This window comes from Physella acuta, unplaced genomic scaffold (assembly GCF_028476545.2).
Source record: "Physella acuta isolate Inbredline_101_S28 unplaced genomic scaffold, ASM2847654v3 ptg000759l, whole genome shotgun sequence".
Taxonomy (NCBI): domain Eukaryota; kingdom Metazoa; phylum Mollusca; class Gastropoda; family Physidae; genus Physella; species Physella acuta.
This window is the reverse complement of record NW_026732277.1, coordinates 87940-109062: the sequence shown is the minus strand read 5'-3', so window position 1 is coordinate 109062 and position 21123 is coordinate 87940. Positions and strand designations below refer to the sequence as shown.

Below are 21123 nucleotides of genomic sequence, written 5' to 3'. Positions count from 1 at the left end.
AAAAAAAATTAAAACTGTAACAAATGAATAAAAATAAATCATATTATAAAATAAAGTTTATGAAAAAAATTCTGTCTCTGTCGAATAGTGAGAGGCGGGCACATACTAATCGTTCAGCGGGCGCCATGGCGCCCGCGGGCACAGGGTTGGGAACCCCTGCCTTACACAATGCTTTCGAGAACTAGATCACATGAATGTGTGACGGGTACGCTGGCATTAATTAAAACAACTTTTTTAACAGGTACAATAATAAGAAAAGTGAGTTTTTCCACATAGTTGTTTAGTATCCAACGCATTAATGATTTTTTAATAAGATTGCATTAAAATTTTAAAGGCGTATTGATAAAATAGGGTTTTAGTAAAGAAATAGTGTTTACATAGTTAGAATATATCGTAAAATAGAATCAAATGTATGATAAACATATAAAATATTTATATAATGAAATAAATAATCTCGCTAATGTAATTAACAATATGTACTTACCTACGACGCAAAATAATACCGAAAACACAACAGCTGATTGTGGCTTCATTCTGAGTGTTCAGTATTGACACAAGCTTTTTGTCTTCCCAGATTGCTTCGATAAACGGCTATTAAATGGGAATTTGAACGATTCAAATCTCGTTTGACTACTCTAAGATTATATAAGTATAGCCACTTCATAATGTTACAAATTAAGTCATGCGCAATAACCAGGCGCATAAGTTTTGCGCAGGTGTTTTTAGAATGTTATAGCGGGATTCTATTGATTGTTTGTTATATATTTTTAAGCGGGTGCACCTAGCACAAAAAACTTGTACACAGTTTAGTGACTATTACCAATGGCGTAGCTAGGGGAGGGCAGGTGGGGCGACCGCCCCTGGCGCCGAGCCTAGGGGGGGCATCAAAAGGGGTAAAAAAATTAATTTAAAGGCTATTTTAAGCTGAAGCATTGAAATATACACAGTGAAACGTACGAAAATAAACGACTACAAGGCTTAACAATGATTCAACTGTTTTTTATATCTATTGTGTGCGCCGAAATAGAAATGTTAAGGGGTAGTAACTGGTAAGAAGCGCCAGAAATCTTTCCAACTGATGGGAGGGGGGGGGTACTTTTTTCATAGACAGGAGTACTATATATAGAACTGGGAGGGAGGGGGCGCAAAAATGATAGTCCGACCCGGGCGCCGGAATAGATTGCTACTCCTCTGATTATTACTAAAAGGAACTATACATTGGATTAATTAGATTTCTCTTATTATCTAAGTTGGGTTATCTTAAATAAAGATCACATAACATAACACGACGTTTATAGAAGTATGTTATAACTATATTAAAAATACTATTACTGATATTCAACTGATTGAAATATCCGATTCCACATTCATGTTGATTGTGAGGAATCGACCGCAAATAAAGAAAAAATATACAAACACATTCTTAAGAAGAATGCATTTTCTATCTTTCACCTTCAACATTTGTATTGCTCCGTAATTGAAAATTTGAGTAGCTATTCTGCAGTTTGTAAAACTGGTTACACTGCCTGAAAAAAGGGGAACATTTTAAAGTTACCTTTCCCTAGATAAAAAAAATGTTATTTATTTAATATTACGTTATGTGTTGTTTTTTATTTATTACGTCCTTTGTATTCTGTATTACATGGTTACGTCCCTTTGAGTGTTTACGGTGTAGCTGATTTGTACCTGTGAGATTGTTTAATGCAGACAGACCCAGAGACAAGACGTATCGTATAGGCTGTCTAGTGTAATAAAGTATCAAGGTTAACTGAAAATATTGTGTCTGTTGTAGTAAATGTAACATTTAACACGGTTTAGATGTGGACATGTTACAGAACAGACAACTCTTCGTGTTATAGAATCAGTGTTTCTTCCAGACTTTTTTCTCCGGGGGGGGGGGCACTTGAAATTTTCGGGGGGGGGGGGGGGGGCGGTAGACTTTATTCGGGGGGGGGGGACACTGTTAAATGTTTATATTTTCTATATAAATTATATAAATTTCATTACAGAAACTCTGTATAGAAAATATACTCACTCTCGCGGACAAGCAAATGTAACCGTTTTACAGTGTGTAATATTTTATTTTCGTGTACATTTTAAAATATTGACCAGTTAGTGTTACGGGTCTGTTGTAGGTTATATAGAAATAGGTTAGAATATTCTAGAACTTAGGGGATAGTGCGTGTGTGAGTTGAGTTTACACGTGTAGTTAACCCCGGTGTGTTTATGTATTGTTATCCCAGGGTCGAATGCGGGTATAAAAGCTGGATGTCCGATTGTAACGGGGGTTAGTTGGTAGCGGCTAGGCAGGAGGGCTTGTTGTATAAAGATAATAAATACATAAAAACGTTTATAATTACAAGCTTTTATAAATGCACTAAAAAGAAGAAAATAATACAATTTTTATTAAATATAAAAATAAAAAATATTAAATATAAACTATTGTGTACGCCCATAATTGAATAATTCAGCTCGCAATGAGCTTTTTGATGAGTTTTTGCCCATTTTGGCAATCCCATAGGATCGGCGCCCTAGATGACAAACCACCCACCCTCCGCTGCTACGCCTTTGATAGAGGACTGGTAGAGCGGCCTCTTCATCAGCTAAAAATTGAGAGGCGCTATACGGGATTTAAAAAAAAAGATAAAAATAACATTCTGTATGGAAAAACTTATTTTTTTTTTATATTTTACCTATTTGTTCAGCAAGCCCAAACACTTATTGATTGCTAACTAGGTATTATAATTTGATTAAGCATTTGTGTTTTTACCTTAAAAATTCATTACAAAAATAAATTAATCACTTCGTACTAAATTTACACGTTACATAATAGATCTTAAAATAGAGTGGGCCCTCTACGACATATAAAAATCAATTTTGACTAAAACAAAAAACAACCTAAGCGTTAATTTAACTATCGAGGCGTGCTAAAATGTAAAATGTTACGGGCTGTTGAACAAGACGCAACTGACTGACTTATTTGACTTATTCCTTTGAAGCTCCCGAGGAGCAAATTACTGCAGTTAAGTATCTCAACACTACTCTGTTATGGGCGGCTATCTCTATTTGAGCCCACTTAAGCCCAGCAAGGCCTTGCTTCTCCCTTCACTGTCCTTGTTGTACATGATAGCTTCGGCCTTCGTTTCTTTTCTCCTAGACGCTCTAGTTGAGTTGTAGGCCTAAATGTTTAATGTTTAGCTTACACACACACATACACACACACATACACACGCACGCACGCACACACGCATGCACGCTCACACACACACACAAATTGTAAAACATTCAGGTTCTAAAGTGTTAAATAAAGTTTAATACCATTTTTTTTAGTTTTTCGTACACGGAACAGTACATAGATGGGCTACATATACAATGCAAAAGAGTTGATTTAATAGCACTTAAAATAAATTATTCTGCAGGAAGGTTTAACTCTGATCAAATTTTGCAACGGTACTTTATTGTGTAGGCTACAGGCTACGCGGGCATGGTCCGCTAACCTTCTTTAGGGTCGGATTGCTTTGATGTAGACTTGTGTTGGCTTATATGCATCTGTCCTGCTGGCGGTATCAAAAAAAGTTCGCTGGGGTGAGAGGGGTAAGAGGGGTGGGGGTTCTTGGAAGACTGCGCATGGTTTTTTTTTAAAAAAAAGACTAACATTTTAATGGCAATGATATCTTTTTTCGGGCGCAAGACACAGACATTATAAATGTTTACTTCCTTAGAAAATTTTTTTTTACTGAGACTTAGCATATAGGTTACCGCATTAGCGAATAATTAAACTGTCGATTTTAAATTATTCGGTCATTGGCCAAATGGTCCAGCAAAATAATTAGGCCAACGCGCGAACTGCTCTGCCAATCCGCGCTTTTCGCAGCACGTCAGGCTTTGGCAGTTAATATTCGACCAGTGATTATTCCTTAACTTAATTAATCAGCATTAGACATCTTGGCAATCATTCAATTTGGTGAATTAAAACTGTTACTAAGCGCACAAAGTCCTACATATAATTTCGTGCTATCTAATGCAATATGTATCTGCTATTACGACACCGATTTCAATAGGTGTAGATATATAAACAATTTCTATCTTCTAAAATTACACCACTGGTATTAATTACATGTTATCTTAAGGAGTGTCTTTATATTTCTTTACTTAAAACAGCAACGTGCAACTGGTACGCGAGCAACATACAATCAATTTTCAAAAAATAAAATATCGACTCTCTTACAACTGTATTATTAATCCACCCATAGTTAAAATCTAAAAAATGTAAGTGATTGCAATCTTTAAGTCATCTCTTCCGGTGCTGGAGGGCATTATTTCGTCCATCACCCGCCCGTACGAATTATTCAACAATATACAACAATATATAATTTAGGCGTATGTTTAAATTGTATATTATATTAACCGGTGTCCGCCCCCATCTCCTTCCCTAAAAATTTAAGTCTGCCTCCTCCCCCAAATATAGATTTAAAATGCTTTCAGATGAACTTGTCTTAAAGACACACAGTTTAGATTTTATATTGTAAACTTTCAACATAGTCATTGTAACACTAATCGTCATCGGCTATATATAGCACTGGTCGTAGCCAGGTATATCTTCCTTACAAAGTCCACACCAATTAGTGAAATAATGTCAATACAATGAAAACATTAAGAGTTAACAGTACTTTTTATTAAAATATCACAGAGAAAAGCAATACACGTAATCTCTATATACTTATAACCTAAGTATGTTTCAAATAGAGGGGCGCTAAATTGTAATTTATCATAATTATAAAAACTTTGGCGAAATTAAAATAGTCGTTTTACAATTGTGGTGTAAAAATATTTGGTTAGTTTAATTTTACGTATTTGTACAATGCTTTTCGGTTTTACTAATTCTAATTAAAAGGTCACATTTTACAAATGTATACATATGGCAAAAGTGAAACATAATTTTATAATTTATTTCTGTAAACACATTACTAGATTGTGCTTACTATCTTAGAAGGCTACATTGCATATACTTATATTTTATTGTGCAGTAGGGGCTAAGTATAAAATGTAAAAAAAAAAAAAAAAAATTATACGCTCTAAATAATAGTGTAGTACAAACAAAAATCTGCTCTCTTCGTAAATATTTTTAATTCAGGCATTTTTTTGTATTAAAAAATTTTGTAGAGTGAATAAATAAGAAGTAAACTAAATTTTGAAACATGTTTTTATTCTTCAAAATTGTGATTTCTAAACTTGAATTTTAAAAAAATATACACAATTCAACACCAATCAAACGACAACACTGTTAAAGTAAGCCAATACCTTTGCATATATGTGTTAAATTTCAATATAGTGCATACAATTAGTAAAAACCACATCTATTTATTGAAAAATAAACAGGTAAACATATATTTAATAAATACTTTGAGCAGGTCAGATACAATAATGTATCGTCATAGGTACTTTCATCTTCACCACAAACCTAAGTTGCCTTATAACAACATAAAAGTGTAATTTCGCAAATTTCACATAAGATTAATTGTACAGTTAATACTTGCCTATATATATATATATATATATATATATATATATATATATATATATATATATGTATATATATATGTATATATATGTATATATATGTATATATACATATATATATGACAAGTATGGAATGTAATATGAACAAAGCCGTGCTACTCTATAAAGCAGGGTATAATAATCAGCAGTTTAAAAAGACTTCACAGGGCGTAGTTAGACATCATGCTGAGCAAACGAGCTAAAACGTACATTTAAGTAGCTGGATTTACTCTATTTTTTCTGCATGATAGCACACATTATGTATAAATTCACAGTTCCAGAAAATCATACCAAATGTATACATAGTTTTAATTTGTAAAAAAAGTGTTGCAATTGTAATTATTTCTCATATAAATGTAATACAGGCTTACATTTGAATTCGCAACACATAATCTGATGTTTAGAATTAAATTTATAATAAAAAGACTGAAATAATATGATTAATAAACCGGGAGTGATCTCCCCTAAAATTTCTCGAATATTCTTTTATAAAATAACAGGGGATGGGAACTCGGGCTATAGACATGATTTTTAATCCATTTTAAATACTTAAAGTTTTAAAAATAGAATAAAATCTCGTAGACAAATTAATTGCACACCAAGTGAACGCCAAATAAAAAAGCGCATAACAGTGCGCAATATTTTAGTACTTTTGAAATTTACATTAGTTTTGTGAGAAATCGGAAGTAGCGTAAAGTACTACTTTCAGTCAACGGAAATTACTCAAAATTTAACAGAAGGTAGAGAATTAGATCTTTTACTTACATGTGAAATTTCATTTATCTATCTGAAATAGTACTCAAGTTATAGGCTTTTGAAAAATTCAAAGTAGAAAAAGTACCACTTCCGGTTATCGGAAATCGCTCAAAAGTTGATACGGATCTACGATTTTGATATAATACTTATATATGAAATTTCATCCACCTAGCTATAACGGTACTCAAGTTATCGTGTTTACACACGGACAGACACACAGACACACAGATACACAGACACACACACACACACAGATATACGGACAAGATTGCAAAATTATGTTTTTCCGTATCAGTGAGGTGTAAAACGTCGAGATTTGTAAAAATCTCGATTTTTTTTTGCACGATTACAATACTTTCTCTATACTTCGTATATACGAGAAAGTAAAAAAGAAAACAGAAAACATTATTACCTTTAAGTTAAAGATTTCTTTCTAAAAAGCACTTAAAATAAACATTTAGAAAGTATTATTTTCTGTTAATGTTTTCTTTTTATTTAATTTATTTCTACCTTAAGAAATTGCATTACTAATATACTTTATTGATGAGTGATTAGATTCCTAAAAATTCTAATTCAGAATAAGTTTTTGAAATTTCAAATAATTTTTGTATTAACTCTAGTTTGTCTGCACGATAGCACACATTATGTAGTGATTCACAGTTTCAGAAAATCATACCAAATATATACATAGTTCTAAATTGTAAAAAAGTGTTGCAATTGTAATAATTTCTTATATAAATGTAATACGGGATTACATTTGAATTTGCAACAAATAATCTGTTGTTTAGAATTAAATTTATAATAAAAAGACTCAAATCATTTGATTAAAAAAGGAAAACAGAAAACATTATTACCTTTATGTTAAAGTTTTTTTTCAAAAAGCACAAAAATAAACTTTTAGAGAGTATTATTTTCTGTTAATGGTTTCTTTTTATTTAATTTATTCCTACCTTTACAAAATAGCATTACTCATATTAGTTATTGATGAGTGATTACATTCCTAAAACTTCTAATTCAGAATACATTTTTGAAATTTCAAATAATTTTTTTATTAACTTCACTCTGTCAGCTGTTGTGATTACTTATCTGTTCTAAATAAAAAGTGAGCCCAGGGCAGCCATGATGACCATCAAGGCGCAATTGATGAAAGGTGCAGTTGCTGATGCTGAAACAAAAGTATTTGAAAAGATCAATCTAACACAGACCATATATATATATATATATATATATATATACGCAGAGAGAAGATAACAAGAGTCATAATAACATGATCACTTAAAATCACATTACTTACCTACGACTGATACAATTAGAGCATCACTTGTGCTTGAAAATGTACTGAATGTGGTGGTGCAGGTGTAGCTGCCATTATGTGTGGTTGCATTAGCTCCAGTTATTGTGTACTTAGCTGTTGTGATTTGAACATCACCGTTGTCTCTACATAGAAGTAATGATTTCAAGAAATATTAGGTATATTTTACAGTTTATAAATAAATATATACAAATAACCATGCTGTTTAGTCTTTCAATTGTATAAATAACATAAATATATAATTATGTTCAGAGGTGAAAACGGCTTGCAAGTGTGTACATCTTTTGTTGTTGAGAAAGTGGGTTAGGACAAACTAGGCAACGTAGGCTACGCTCAAATAATTTTATAAATGTCTAAATAACGTCAAGGTAATTATGTCAAATTATGTTTTACTTTTGCCATATGTATAAAGTGTTTCTAACCGGAATGTTTCGAGTTCGAATTTTCAGGCAGATGGTGCTCTTTAGCTGAGGACAGCAACTTATTTAGGAGAAAAAAATCCAAAAACTAATCAAGAGTTGAGTCTCTTAGATTATAAACTCTGGTTTTCTTTAGACTGCTCCTACGTCAAAACTGACTACTAACTGTACAGGTAACGTCTGGTCCCTTGGGTCAATCAGCATTGTTCATTTGAAACTTTTGCCTGTTTTCAACTTTGGGCCAAGGCTTTGTTCTTGAATTTCCATTACGCAATCATGCAAAGGTCTATTAGACTATGGAGCCATATATTCACAGTGAACGCAATTGATGCCAATTGTTAGCAGCTGTAAAAGTAACTGATGTACCTCTTTCCCACAGACCGTTATCTTAACGACAGACAGTATCAAGTTTTTCGCTAAGAACATATTGTCCATTAAAAAATAAAAATTGCCAAAACCTAATCAAACTAACTAAAACAAATTCATATATATATATATATATATATATATATATATATATATATATATATATAATGTATATATATATATATATATATATATATATATATATATATATATATATATATATATATATATATATATATATAAACAGGCATGCATAGTAATAACATCCTCATATTAGCGTGCAGTATAAAACCAATTTCAAAAATTACCATCAAGTATTACCTCTTACTCTCTAAATACAATAAGTACAATATGTACAACCTCCTTATTTTTTACGTCATTAGATACTAAAGTATTATTTCTCCCACCGGCCCTATCTCACTAGTTTGATGACTGAAATCTTACTTTTTCCATGCGTATGTCCAACCAGTTGTGTTATCAGAGCCAGAATTACAAGTGAGAACATAGTTGGTGCCAGCATAAAATGCAGTTCCAGCAGGGTCACGGCTGATAGTGGGTTTGATTACTGTATAATACAAAAGGAAAAAGCTTCAAATAAGGTTTTTCATATAAACATATTAAAATATATTGTTAAATATATATATATATATATATATATATATATATATATATATATATATATATATATATATATATATATATATATGTATGTATGTATGTATGTATGTATGTATATATATATTTACAATTAATTATCATTAAAAACTTTTGCTCTTTTATTTCAAAATTAAGTTCCTATTATTGTTTTCGATTAAATTGTATGATCTTGATTAGCTGAAAAATTCATCACACGAACGAAATATGTACAACATTGAAACACTTACGAGCACAGACATCGCCCCTGGGAACAAAATAATTGGCACAGGTGCAGACTTGTGGTGTAGCTGTTGGACATGTTCCTGCGTATCCTTTGGTTGTATCGCAATCCCCGGGTATTGAACAGCGTTTTCCAGCCGCTTAAAAAAATTAAATAATTGCATATATATAAAAATATGAATGTTGATATCAAACTTGTCATGGAACCAGTCCAAAATATAGTCTAACCAGCCTGTTATAAAAATACCAGTGCTACTTCCCATGGTGAGATTCTGACTGAAGTATCAAGCTACAAATATTGCATTAAAGGATCACACTAATTTCTCAACATGTCTAACTGATGTTTCAATAGATTTTACGAAAATGTATCAATGGTGTCAACTAAATAATCTGGGTACCATGCACATAAATGCACAAACCACGCACACACTACACACTCAGCATGGGAGCTTGACATCATTTGTTTAAATAAATCTACTATTATCTACATTGCCCATTCAAGACGAATACCGATGGAAGCTTAAGATATATGCTATTGTAAAACGAAATATATCTAAATAAAAACAGGCATATGGTTATAACTTTTAAATAACCTCAGCTGTTTTTACAGTTGAAAAATTAAGACAAAATTCAAATCAAATAAATTACAATTTACATACATATTTGCAGATAATGAAAAATGTTTTTAAAAACTGTTAGTGATTATCAACAACATATTACTGTATTGTCTATTTGAAAGTTTGATGAAAGCTTTCGGAAACCTTTTTTTTCCCATTACTTGTACTGTTATCATGCAATAGCTATGTAACTCTCTCTTACTCTCTTTCTCTTTATGTATATATATATATATATATATATATATATATATATATATATATATATATATATATATATATATATATATATATATATATATATATATATATATATATATATATATATATATATATATATATATATATATATATATATATATATATATATATATATATATATATATATATATATATATATATATATATATATATATATATATATAAATACTATATATAGTTAACACAACTAACCTTCTACTGCTACAGTTAGTGGTTCGCTCGTGCTGGACGCTCCGTTGTATGTTGAAGTGCAGGTGTAGGAGCCGTTATGTATGGCTGCAGTTGCATTTATAATTGAGTAGGCGTCTGTTGTTATTTTAAGGTCATTATCACCTCTGAAATAAGAAAAAAAATCATGATGATGGTTGAAATTTGATATGCTTTGTTCTACACAGTAACTCCGTTCAATTGAGAATGGGTAATTAGACAATGGTTTTGTACTTTATAAATAACAAAAACATTACTAACAGTATCGTCTAAATTCAACGGTTGCGTTAAGTCTTGATATCACAATTGATCACAATTGTGTCATATTGTTATACTAAAATTTGAATTTAAAGGTTATAGATAACAACTATATAATTATATTTTTTCTGAAACATTTATACAAATTACTTCCCTTGATCGAAATTAATAACTTATAATTGATAAATGAAGGGGGGTCAAAGATAGTGACGTCACAACTTTTGATTGTGCGTTTTTAAAACGAATTACAATCATTGCAGTTGGATTTTATTCTATTATAAACGTCGCAACTCAAACTTGTTTCTATGCTCTTGACAACATAAGCGGAAAAAGTCTTTTACATTTGTGTGCCCTGGACAAATGGGGCGCAAATTAATTATGATTATATTTTATTGTTCTGAGTTTCGCGTTACATCAAATGAATGCTTTTTGGTTAGATTAACAATTTTGAACCTAGAACTGGGTAAGTGTTACTGTTACATAACATAATGGTAGCGAGTTTTTCAATAGTTTAGCAAGTATGGCAATGCAGTTTTAATTATATTCATTAATATGATTTTTACATAATTAAGTTTCTCAAATGTTAAATTGATGGGGTAAACTTGCACAATGCAAAATAGTCTTTTGCTTAAATTATAAAAATATCAATTTCTACTCCTACCTTGTTTGCTGCCTTAGCCGAAACCTTCCATTTAATTTTTCTTTATTTATCTCTAGCTTTTTATAATGTTTAAAGATTTAAATCGATAAAAAAAAGACACACGTATTTAACAAAACATCGACTTCTCATGCAGACAATATTAATGACATTGAGTTTACTAAGACATTGATGGCTAGAAACAAAAACCATTTATATTTTTTAACGATAATTTATTCTCAAGCCATAAGCTATAACCTTGTAACATAAAAAAAATAGTTTATAAATAGTTTATAAGCATCTTAATTTCATTAAATTACTACAATTTCATTTAGGTGTTGATCTGATAATTACAGTGTATTGACACCCGGCTTAAGTATGTTTACACTACCAATTTCATACCCTAATTTTAATTTTTTGTTTTTAATTTTCGCTTTTAGATCGGTTAATGTGTTTATTAAGATCAACTTGAAATATGGTTAGGATATAGCTCTAGTGATGTAGGCACCTGAAAAATAACAGATTCTAAGAAATGTAAAAATAATGAGTTGAAAATTGACAGTTCTGTTTAACAATTTAAAGGGACGTAACTGCATATTTTGGTTAAATTTTGAGTTCCCCGGTGTTTTGACTATAAAAAAAATAAACATGACAACACATGTTTCTTGACCTTCATCCTAACTGTTAAAAAGTGTTTATATTACGAAAATATTTGAAATAATTTTTTATAACGAAAACATGTATATTTAAATAAATAATTTATCCTTAAATTATTCAGGAGACTTACAATAATCATACACACACATATTTATGTATGTCAGGTATGAGCGATTCATACATATTTTTACGGCTTTCTTATTTTATCTACTATTAAAATACAAGAATTAATTATAAAAAAATATAATCGACATTTTTAGAAAACAAAATGCGGCGTGTAACGAGAAATGTGCAAGTAATATACACAACACTTATTCTGGTGAAATTATAAAATTCAGTATTGCCGTAATTAAAATGTGGTCGAACTTCCACTAATATTGTTCTTCTTTAACTGTACATGAAACTACAATCAACCTTAATAAGCACGCAAGTCACGACCCTTTACAGATTATTTTTTCTCAAACGCCTGTGTTAAGCTAGGGCTTGACGGCTAGTGAAATGAAAGTGGCACTCTTTGAATGAATATGTTTTTCCCATATTAGCTTATTTATTACAAACAAAGCTAGTGTTTTTTTATGTATCAAATAATGGTTTTATGCAGTAGCGTTGCTAGGTCGGGTGTTACCCGGTGCGGCACCTAATGGTGTCACCCACCCACCCCCAACAAAAAAGTATCAGTTTATATATATATATATATATATATATATATATATATATATATATATATATATATATATATATATATATACATTTAAGTAAGATTGTTTTCTCTATGATTGGAAGCTTTACGTCCAGATGTCACCCCCATATTGTAAGCTTTGATTTGCACTTAATAAGACTTTTTAAACTCTAACTAATTATTAATTAAACTGGCAAAATGCATTTTTCTATTATACAATGTTTTTTTCTTGGTGTCACCTCTTTGAAATGGTGTCACCCGCTGCTGTCCGCACGCCCCGCCCCCGCCTCGCGACGCCTCTGGTTTTATGTTAGATATATTTATGTCACTGTATGGGAGGTATTTAAGGCAATTATTCATCATTAAATGGCGTAGGGGGTGGCACAGAAATATTGTTGCAGAAGAGTTGATGCAATAGATATTGCGTGCAATCTTACTTTTTCCACGAGTATGTCCACCCTGATATGCTTTGCACAGTATTACATTTAAGAACGTAGTCACCGCCTGCACCATAGATCTTTCCAGAAGCAACACCCGTGAGAGTGGGTTTCATAACTGGTGGAGATAAAATAACATTCAGATAATAGTATAATATTAAATATACCTAACTTAATTAATAACTAGGTTTAAAAAAAAAAAAACTTCGAGCAGCAAAAAAATAAAAATAAAGCGTGAGTGATCTCCTCTAAAATCTAATAGAATTGCGTATAACATTGCTCACCGAATGAACATAAACAAAGTGTGTTGTTACATTGGAAAATACGATCTTAATAAAGGACACTGATTAATTTCTAAATAGTTAATTTTAAACATCTAATTCAGCCACATTGTATGTCACAATGCATTGTCATCGAGTCTAGATCTACGTAAAATATTTTGAAGAAATTGGTCCGGTAGAAAATATTTTTTTCAAAAATCGGAACAATCGTTGAATAATATTTCTGATCACTGAAAATCGATCACCAGAGAATAAGATCTTATACCAATAATTAAAACTTCGTCTACCTAGCTAAAACGGTAATTGATACTAAATGGAATCGGTATTATTGAAACCCGATTTAGAGTAAAATACAACTTCCGGTTATCGGAGTTCACTTCAAAATTGAAAGTAATTCAAGTGAAAGATCTTATACTTATAAAAGAAATTTTATTTACCTAATTGAAATAGTACTCAAGTTAAAGTTTTCACACAAAAATATATTTTTAAAAAAACATGTCTGGTTTCTGAAACTCGTACCAAATTTGAAAAAAAAAAAAAAAATGCCCATACAATTTACACTTATATGTAAAATTGCATCCATATAACGTTAACGGTACTCAATTTATTGGCTTTTCAGAAAAGATATAATAAATTGCCGAAAATCACTCAGAATGTAATACAGAACTACACATTTGGTATTAAAGTTACACATGAAATGTCCTCAATAAAACTGAAACGGTACTCAAGTTGTCGTGTTACAGGCAGGCAGACAGACCAGTGGCGGAACTAGAGAAAAACGGCCACCCCGCAAAAATATGTCTAGGCCCCGCAATATATATATATATATATATATATATATATATATATATATATATATATATATATATATATATATATATATATATATATATATATATAAACACAAAATACGAAAATAGGATACTCATTGCTGGCCTGTTCAGGTTTTGAAAAAACAATAGGTTTTTTTTTCAATTAATACAAATTACAACATCATTTCATGTGTGTAAGTGCAATAGTGTGTTTTGTGAAAATCAGTTTTATTTTATCTCTGCTATAAGATGTTAAACTCTAGACGGTCAAAAGAATTTATAAATCATGAAAGCTTTGTATAAGTAATTATGTCTCGTGTTATGTTTATTTTTATGTTTTTTTTTTGTATTTATATTACTAATTTGAAATACATTTGCTTTTTGTACAATGTCATTCTTTAGTAAATATTTTATCAAAAAATTAATAATTAAGAGACGTAATTGCTTTTTAATTTATTTAGTACGAATCCATTAAAAGAAGCTTATGACTATGAGCACCTCTATTTGACTATTTAAAAAGGTAAATAAGTCATCGAAGTGGTTTGAACGTTTGCTTATCTTTGATAAGTTTGATTGTAGGAGAAAGACTCGGCTTTCACAGTGGTTTAAAAACAAAGGGAAAAAGAATATACAAGAGCGTGGGGTGGTGTCTATAGAATAAAGATAATCCAACCGCAGCTACGGTGATCTTTTTACAAAACAACCATCAAGTAAAAAATGCAAGAAAATTATTTTTTTTTTAACTATAAAAAAATTATTATGGTCGGCTGTGGGCCCCTAACTGGCGTGCCCCCCCCCCCCGCATTGCGTGGTCTTGTTGCACTGTAGTTCAGCCCCTGAGACACACACTGACACACATACAGACACAAAGAAATTAAGACAAAACTGCAAAACTATGTTTTTTTCCGACTCAGACAGGTGTAAAACGTCGAATTTATTTCAAAATATCTTTTTTTCGATTTTTGCAAGATTAAAATAATTTTTCTTTACATTTTAGGCCTATACGAGAAAGTAAAAGTAAATTTGTAAAAATGGATATATAAATACTTTGAAACCAGCTTGATAATATATTAGCCCTAGAAATTTGTCCCACAGCGATACAATGTAAGCATGTTAACTTAGAACGTTTTTTTTTTGATACATTTTTTTTAAAAATCTGGCACCGGGATTAAAGCCATTTGGGAACTATCAATTGTGCTAATTTTCATTTTTTGTATAGATGATAAGCAGTTGAAAATAATTTTAGATTAAGTTTATCAATTCAAATATTAAAAAAAAAACTCCTATGCCTATCATTTAGTCAACTGGAGTAGCTAGGGAAAATAAAACAATGAAAGTCATAAAAATTGATAAAATAAAAATAGCACACATGGTGACTTTTTCAGCTTGATTAAAGATTTTAAACATAAATTTTCATCTGTGTATGTTAATGGCCTCACTATTTTAAGACTATTATGATCAGATGTAATTATTAGTCTTCTTTTTTTACTCAAATTTTTTTATAAAATGTTCAATTTTAGTTGAAAAATAAGTTTCTTGCAACTCCAAATTTGAGCCACATTTCAATTTTATTACATTCATGAAAGAATAAATAATGTAATACAAAAACTTACTTGCATGAAAAGATGCATACGCCGTTGTGTACCGACTCTTTACTGCCCTACACTTGTACACTCCAATGTCAGTCGCGGCGAATTGATAGAGTTGGATTGTCTTATCTTTTTGACCCTCTATTGGGTTGTCTTTGAAAGACCATTGGTAAGAATCTGCAGTGTATGAAGACTCTCCGCATGATAAAACTAGTGTAGATGCTAGAGTTATATCACCATTGGGAGCTTTGATGACAGTAGGGTCTGAGATAAAGCTGTTTTCTAGAAAAAGGAATAAGATCAAGACAATGGTTAAATAACTTCCTAATAATACTGGTTTTTAATTCTCATAAAGATTACCCTGAATTATGAAAATAAAATTTTCTTAGGCTTTTTGAAATATGATCTAGAAAAATGTTGACGACAGATAGTTTTAACAATAGATCAACATGAGAAGATTGCTTGTTAAAAAATGACAAAGATCAGTATAAGAAATTAACTTCAAACTTAAACTTTGGCTCGCTCACTCAAAGCCAAAAAAAAAAATCGAGACGATATTGGCCGCTTAATTATGATTAAGATATGTATTCCTCCCCTTTCTTTTTAACCTTGTGCTACTCTTTTTCTTCGCTGATTCCAAATGATAATAACATGGATACAAATTGAACATATTCAAAATAAACTTACTGACATTAATTGTGAACGCAAGTACTTTTTCAGTGGGTACATTGTTATAAGTAACAATGCATTTATATGTTGCTGTAATTTCTTTGCTGGTATCAACTTTGTATGTATTGGATGAACTTTTGATTAAGGATGTTGCTCCGACCTGTAATCAATATTTATCACATAAATGTACTTTAAGAACCATAAGGTTTTGTTTAATTAAAGTAAAGCATGCAATATATCCAACAAACACAGGAGTAGATATTCACTTAAGGACAGTGGCGTAGCGAGATCGGGTGTTACCCGGTGCGGCACTTAATGGTGCCACCCCCCCCCCCCCCCCAGAGGCATAGCGACCCTTCCCGGGGACAAACTTTCAAATTTTAAATTTGCACCCCCCTCAAGTTTTTCTTTATATATTTTGCTATTTTTTGCCTTGGTGTCACCCCCCCCCCCCCTAAATGGTGTCACCAGGTGCGGTCCGCACCCCCTGCCCCCCCCCCCCCCCTCCCTCGCTACGCCTATGCTTAAGGATATCAAATTAATGTAAGCTACTTTTTATAGATACTGTATCTAAACCAAGACTTACCAATTTTCCTGTCAAATAATATCCTTGTTTTAAATACTATTACATTGTTAAGTTCTATATTACATGACTGTTACAATAATTTCAAGAACGATGATATTGAAATTTCAAAAGAAATAGTGATTCAAAGAATAGGAGCTAAATACTAGCCACCTATAATAATGGTTTGAGAAGTCTGATTATTGGTTGTGTAAGTGTTTATAATTTCACAAGCAAAAGCTGCATTATTAAAAAATGTAACATTTCTAAACTTGCATAATTTTAAGTTGGTAAAGCATGCGAATTAGTGTGCTTAACAGTACAAAAAACGTTATGTATAAAAAATAAAAAGACGACATGTGCCACAAGTTACCTCTGCTGCTTTGTTATCTATTTATCTATTTTTTTAACATGAAAAATGAAAACAGATTTAAGTTTGTATTAAGACAGGATATTTATAATATTATTGGACGAAAAAGCTATACGGTAAGTTTACTTAACGGGTGGTGTAGGACAAAAATTATGGTTGTTAAAATAGCGTGTAATTCATTGACTTTAAAATAAAATGGTTGGCTTAATAACAATCGTAACTACCTTGAAAAGAAGGTTACAAAACAACTAAGACTTATTTAGATAACTTAAGCATTTTTCCATTATATATTATTTACATTCATTTATCATAAATAAATACAGATATTAATTACAAACCAAAAACTCATATTGAATTTTAGAGATGTCTAAATATTCAGGTATTGGCGTGGTCGTGCATGTGAGTGTGGGACCGTCTGCTCCAACGTTGTAGGTTGTTTCTCCAGCTAGATCACCAGTTACCGAGTCGGATGCAACCAAGGTAACCGCTGCAACTGTCACGGCTATAAATAATGAGTCAAGTGTGATGATATTTATACATAATTGCATATTAACATAGGTTATATATATATATATACATATATATATATATATATATATATATATATATATATATATATATATATATATATATATATATATATATATACATATATACATATATACATATATACATATATACATGTATACATATATACATATATACATATATACATATATACATGTATACATGTATACATATATACATATATACATGTATACATATATACATGTATACATGTATACATATATACATATATACATGTATACATGTATACATGTATACATGTATACATGTATACATATATACATATATACATGTATACATGTATACATGTATACATGTATACATGTATACATGTATACATGTATACATATATACATATATACATATATACATATATACATATATACATATATACATATATACATATATACATATATACATATATACATATATACATATATACATATATACATATATACATATATACATATATACATATATACATATATACATATATACATATATACATATATACATATATACATATATACATATATACATATATACATATATACATATATACATATATACATATATACATATATACATGTATACATGTATACATATATACATATATACATGTATACATGTATACATATATACATATATACATGTATACATGTATACATGTATACATGTATACATATATACATATATACATATATACATGTATACATATATACATATATACATATGTACATATATACATGTATACATATATACATGTATACATATATACATGTATACATATATACATGTATACATGTATACATGTATACATATATACATGTATACATATATACATGTATACATGTATACATATATACATATATACATGTATACATGTATACATGTATACATATATACATATATACATATATACATGTATACATATATACATATATACATATATACATATATACATGTATACATGTATACATATATACATGTATACATATATACATGTATACATGTATACATGTATACATGTATACATGTATACATGTATACATGTATACATATATACATATATACATGTATACATGTATACATGTATACATGTATACATATGTACATGTATACATGTATACATATATACATATATACATGTATACATGTATACATGTATACATATATACATATGTACATGTATACATATATACATATATACATATGTACATGTATACATATATACATATATACATATATACACATATACATATATACACATATATAGGCCTATATATATACATATAAACATATATACATATATGGTAGACTGTCTCTGCAATTGTACAATTTATATTAAACTTTTCCCTTATTCTATAATTTAACTTAGGTCATCGTGAGATAACAAGCCACTCAGAATCAAACCTTATTTCGGACCAAAAGTAATGGGTTAAAAAAAAAAACGTTTTTATTTTATACCCGCCAAAAAGTGTAATAAGTGTTAGATTTCCCCCCCCCCCCCCTCAAACGTCTTGTTCCCTCCCTCCCCTGTGTTTCTGGGTCTAGTTAAATGTTAGGAATGGTATATGTATATTGTGGAGGGGCATGGTAGTAGTAGGGATAAGGGGCAGAAATGTTATACAAACGTTGAGTACCCTTGATTTAATTCTACCTTTTAAAACCATTTGATCTATTTTAATAGCTTTTTTATGTCCAGTTGCATAAAGAGAGACTAAGTGGCTAATTATTATATTAGCAGCACTAGCAAAGTAAACGTCCAGGCTCATCCAAAACGTTTTCCTGATGAAAAAAAATATCGTACCCGCGGATGCTGTAGGTAAAGTGACCAAGGCCGATTGAGAAAAAGTAATACTCTTATAACTGTCTAAATTGCAGGATATTGACTTAGTACTTAGTGCAGCGGTCATCGGGAGTTTGACAGACAATGATGTTGTGCTTGACGCAACAAGATTAGTCCCTTCCTGTGAATCAAAATGACATATTTAATGGTATTATGCTAGCTTATAACAAATTAAAAATACAAAAATAATGCAAACAATAAACGAAGTGAATTTTTCTGTATTTTCAACAGTAGTTAACGACTTATAAGAAAAAACGTCTTTTCGTCACTAAGCTCAAAATTTATAATTGTGTTCGTATTATTATTTATATAACATTATATTTAACTATATATGTAACCAACATAGGCATTTTATTATGCAATGAGAATACATAAGTTGAGAGACAAGCTGTGTTTACAAATCCATTATAAAGATGCAAGTTAAAGGTATACAAGTTGAACAGCAAGCTGTGTTGTCACCTGTATTTCAAAATGTATATAACAAGCGAATTTTATAGACTAATTTTAACACAATATTTCAACGCTAAAAACTTTTTTTTCTAAATTTGAATGAAATATAAACTTATATTAAATGTTATAGGCAAAATTTTCTTAACAATTTTTTTTCAACAGTATAAATCTAGCTTGCTAATAGGTAACAGTAAACATATATTTTTGTTGCTTGTAGGCCTACATGTTTTAATTAATTTTTAGGAAAAAATATTTTATTATATATTATGTATTTTTCATTATGAAAAGTGAAACAAAAATTAAATTAAATTTATAAAAAGAATTAGAGGGTCATAGACGGTTAGATTTGATGCCATTTTCAGAGTGGGTGCTGCCGTCTTGTGACAATATGCTGCCTAGTAGATTGTTCTTCATACAGAGGCGTAGCGACCGGGGGTTGGGGGGGTGGGGGGGGGCGGGCGGGGGAGTACATATGTTCCCGGGCGCCGACCCTAGGGGCGCCAAAAGGGGTTTGAAAAATAAACTCATTTTAGATGCAGTTTTGCATTATAAATATAAAAAACATATGAGTGGGGGCGCTAAATTGAAAGTTCATCCCCGGGCAATGGCATAGGCGGGGGGGGGGGGGGGTTTCGTACGTCCCCCCAAAGACCCCTATATATATATATATATATATATATATATATATATATATATATATATATTATAGTAATAATTGTCGGCATGTTCATTAAACACAAGTTTTAAAAAATATATCATCTTTTACAAAAATTCTAATTATGTCTTTATTTAGTCCTATAGCACTTACTTCCCTTTGATAAATTAGGAAAAACACAATTACTTCCCTTTATAACTTTATAAAACCATTGCATTCCGTGAAAATAATTTACTTTTTAATTACTTTGTTTTGGTGTTGGGAAAAAAAATAATTACATA

At 30.4% G+C, this 21123-nt stretch overlaps 1 protein-coding gene across 1 annotated transcript in view; it reads right to left on the bottom strand.

Moving 5' to 3' along the window:
* Positions 1-5628: 5628 nt before the first annotated feature.
* LOC131950385 (uncharacterized) overlaps positions 5629-21123 on the bottom strand; it is a 39195-nt gene continuing 23700 nt past the window's right edge. Inside the window, exons 6-15 of the mRNA XM_059312492.1 lie at positions 19699-19858; positions 17660-17823; positions 16408-16549; positions 15745-16002; positions 13039-13156; positions 10356-10498; positions 9297-9428; positions 8857-8977; positions 7610-7752; positions 5629-7480 (exon numbers count right to left, since the gene is read on the bottom strand). Of these exons, the coding sequence (XP_059168475.1) occupies positions 7407-7480; positions 7610-7752; positions 8857-8977; positions 9297-9428; positions 10356-10498; positions 13039-13156; positions 15745-16002; positions 16408-16549; positions 17660-17823; positions 19699-19858 (1455 nt within the window). The 3' untranslated portion in view covers positions 5629-7406. The remainder of the gene's footprint in view (positions 7481-7609; positions 7753-8856; positions 8978-9296; positions 9429-10355; positions 10499-13038; positions 13157-15744; positions 16003-16407; positions 16550-17659; positions 17824-19698; positions 19859-21123) is intronic.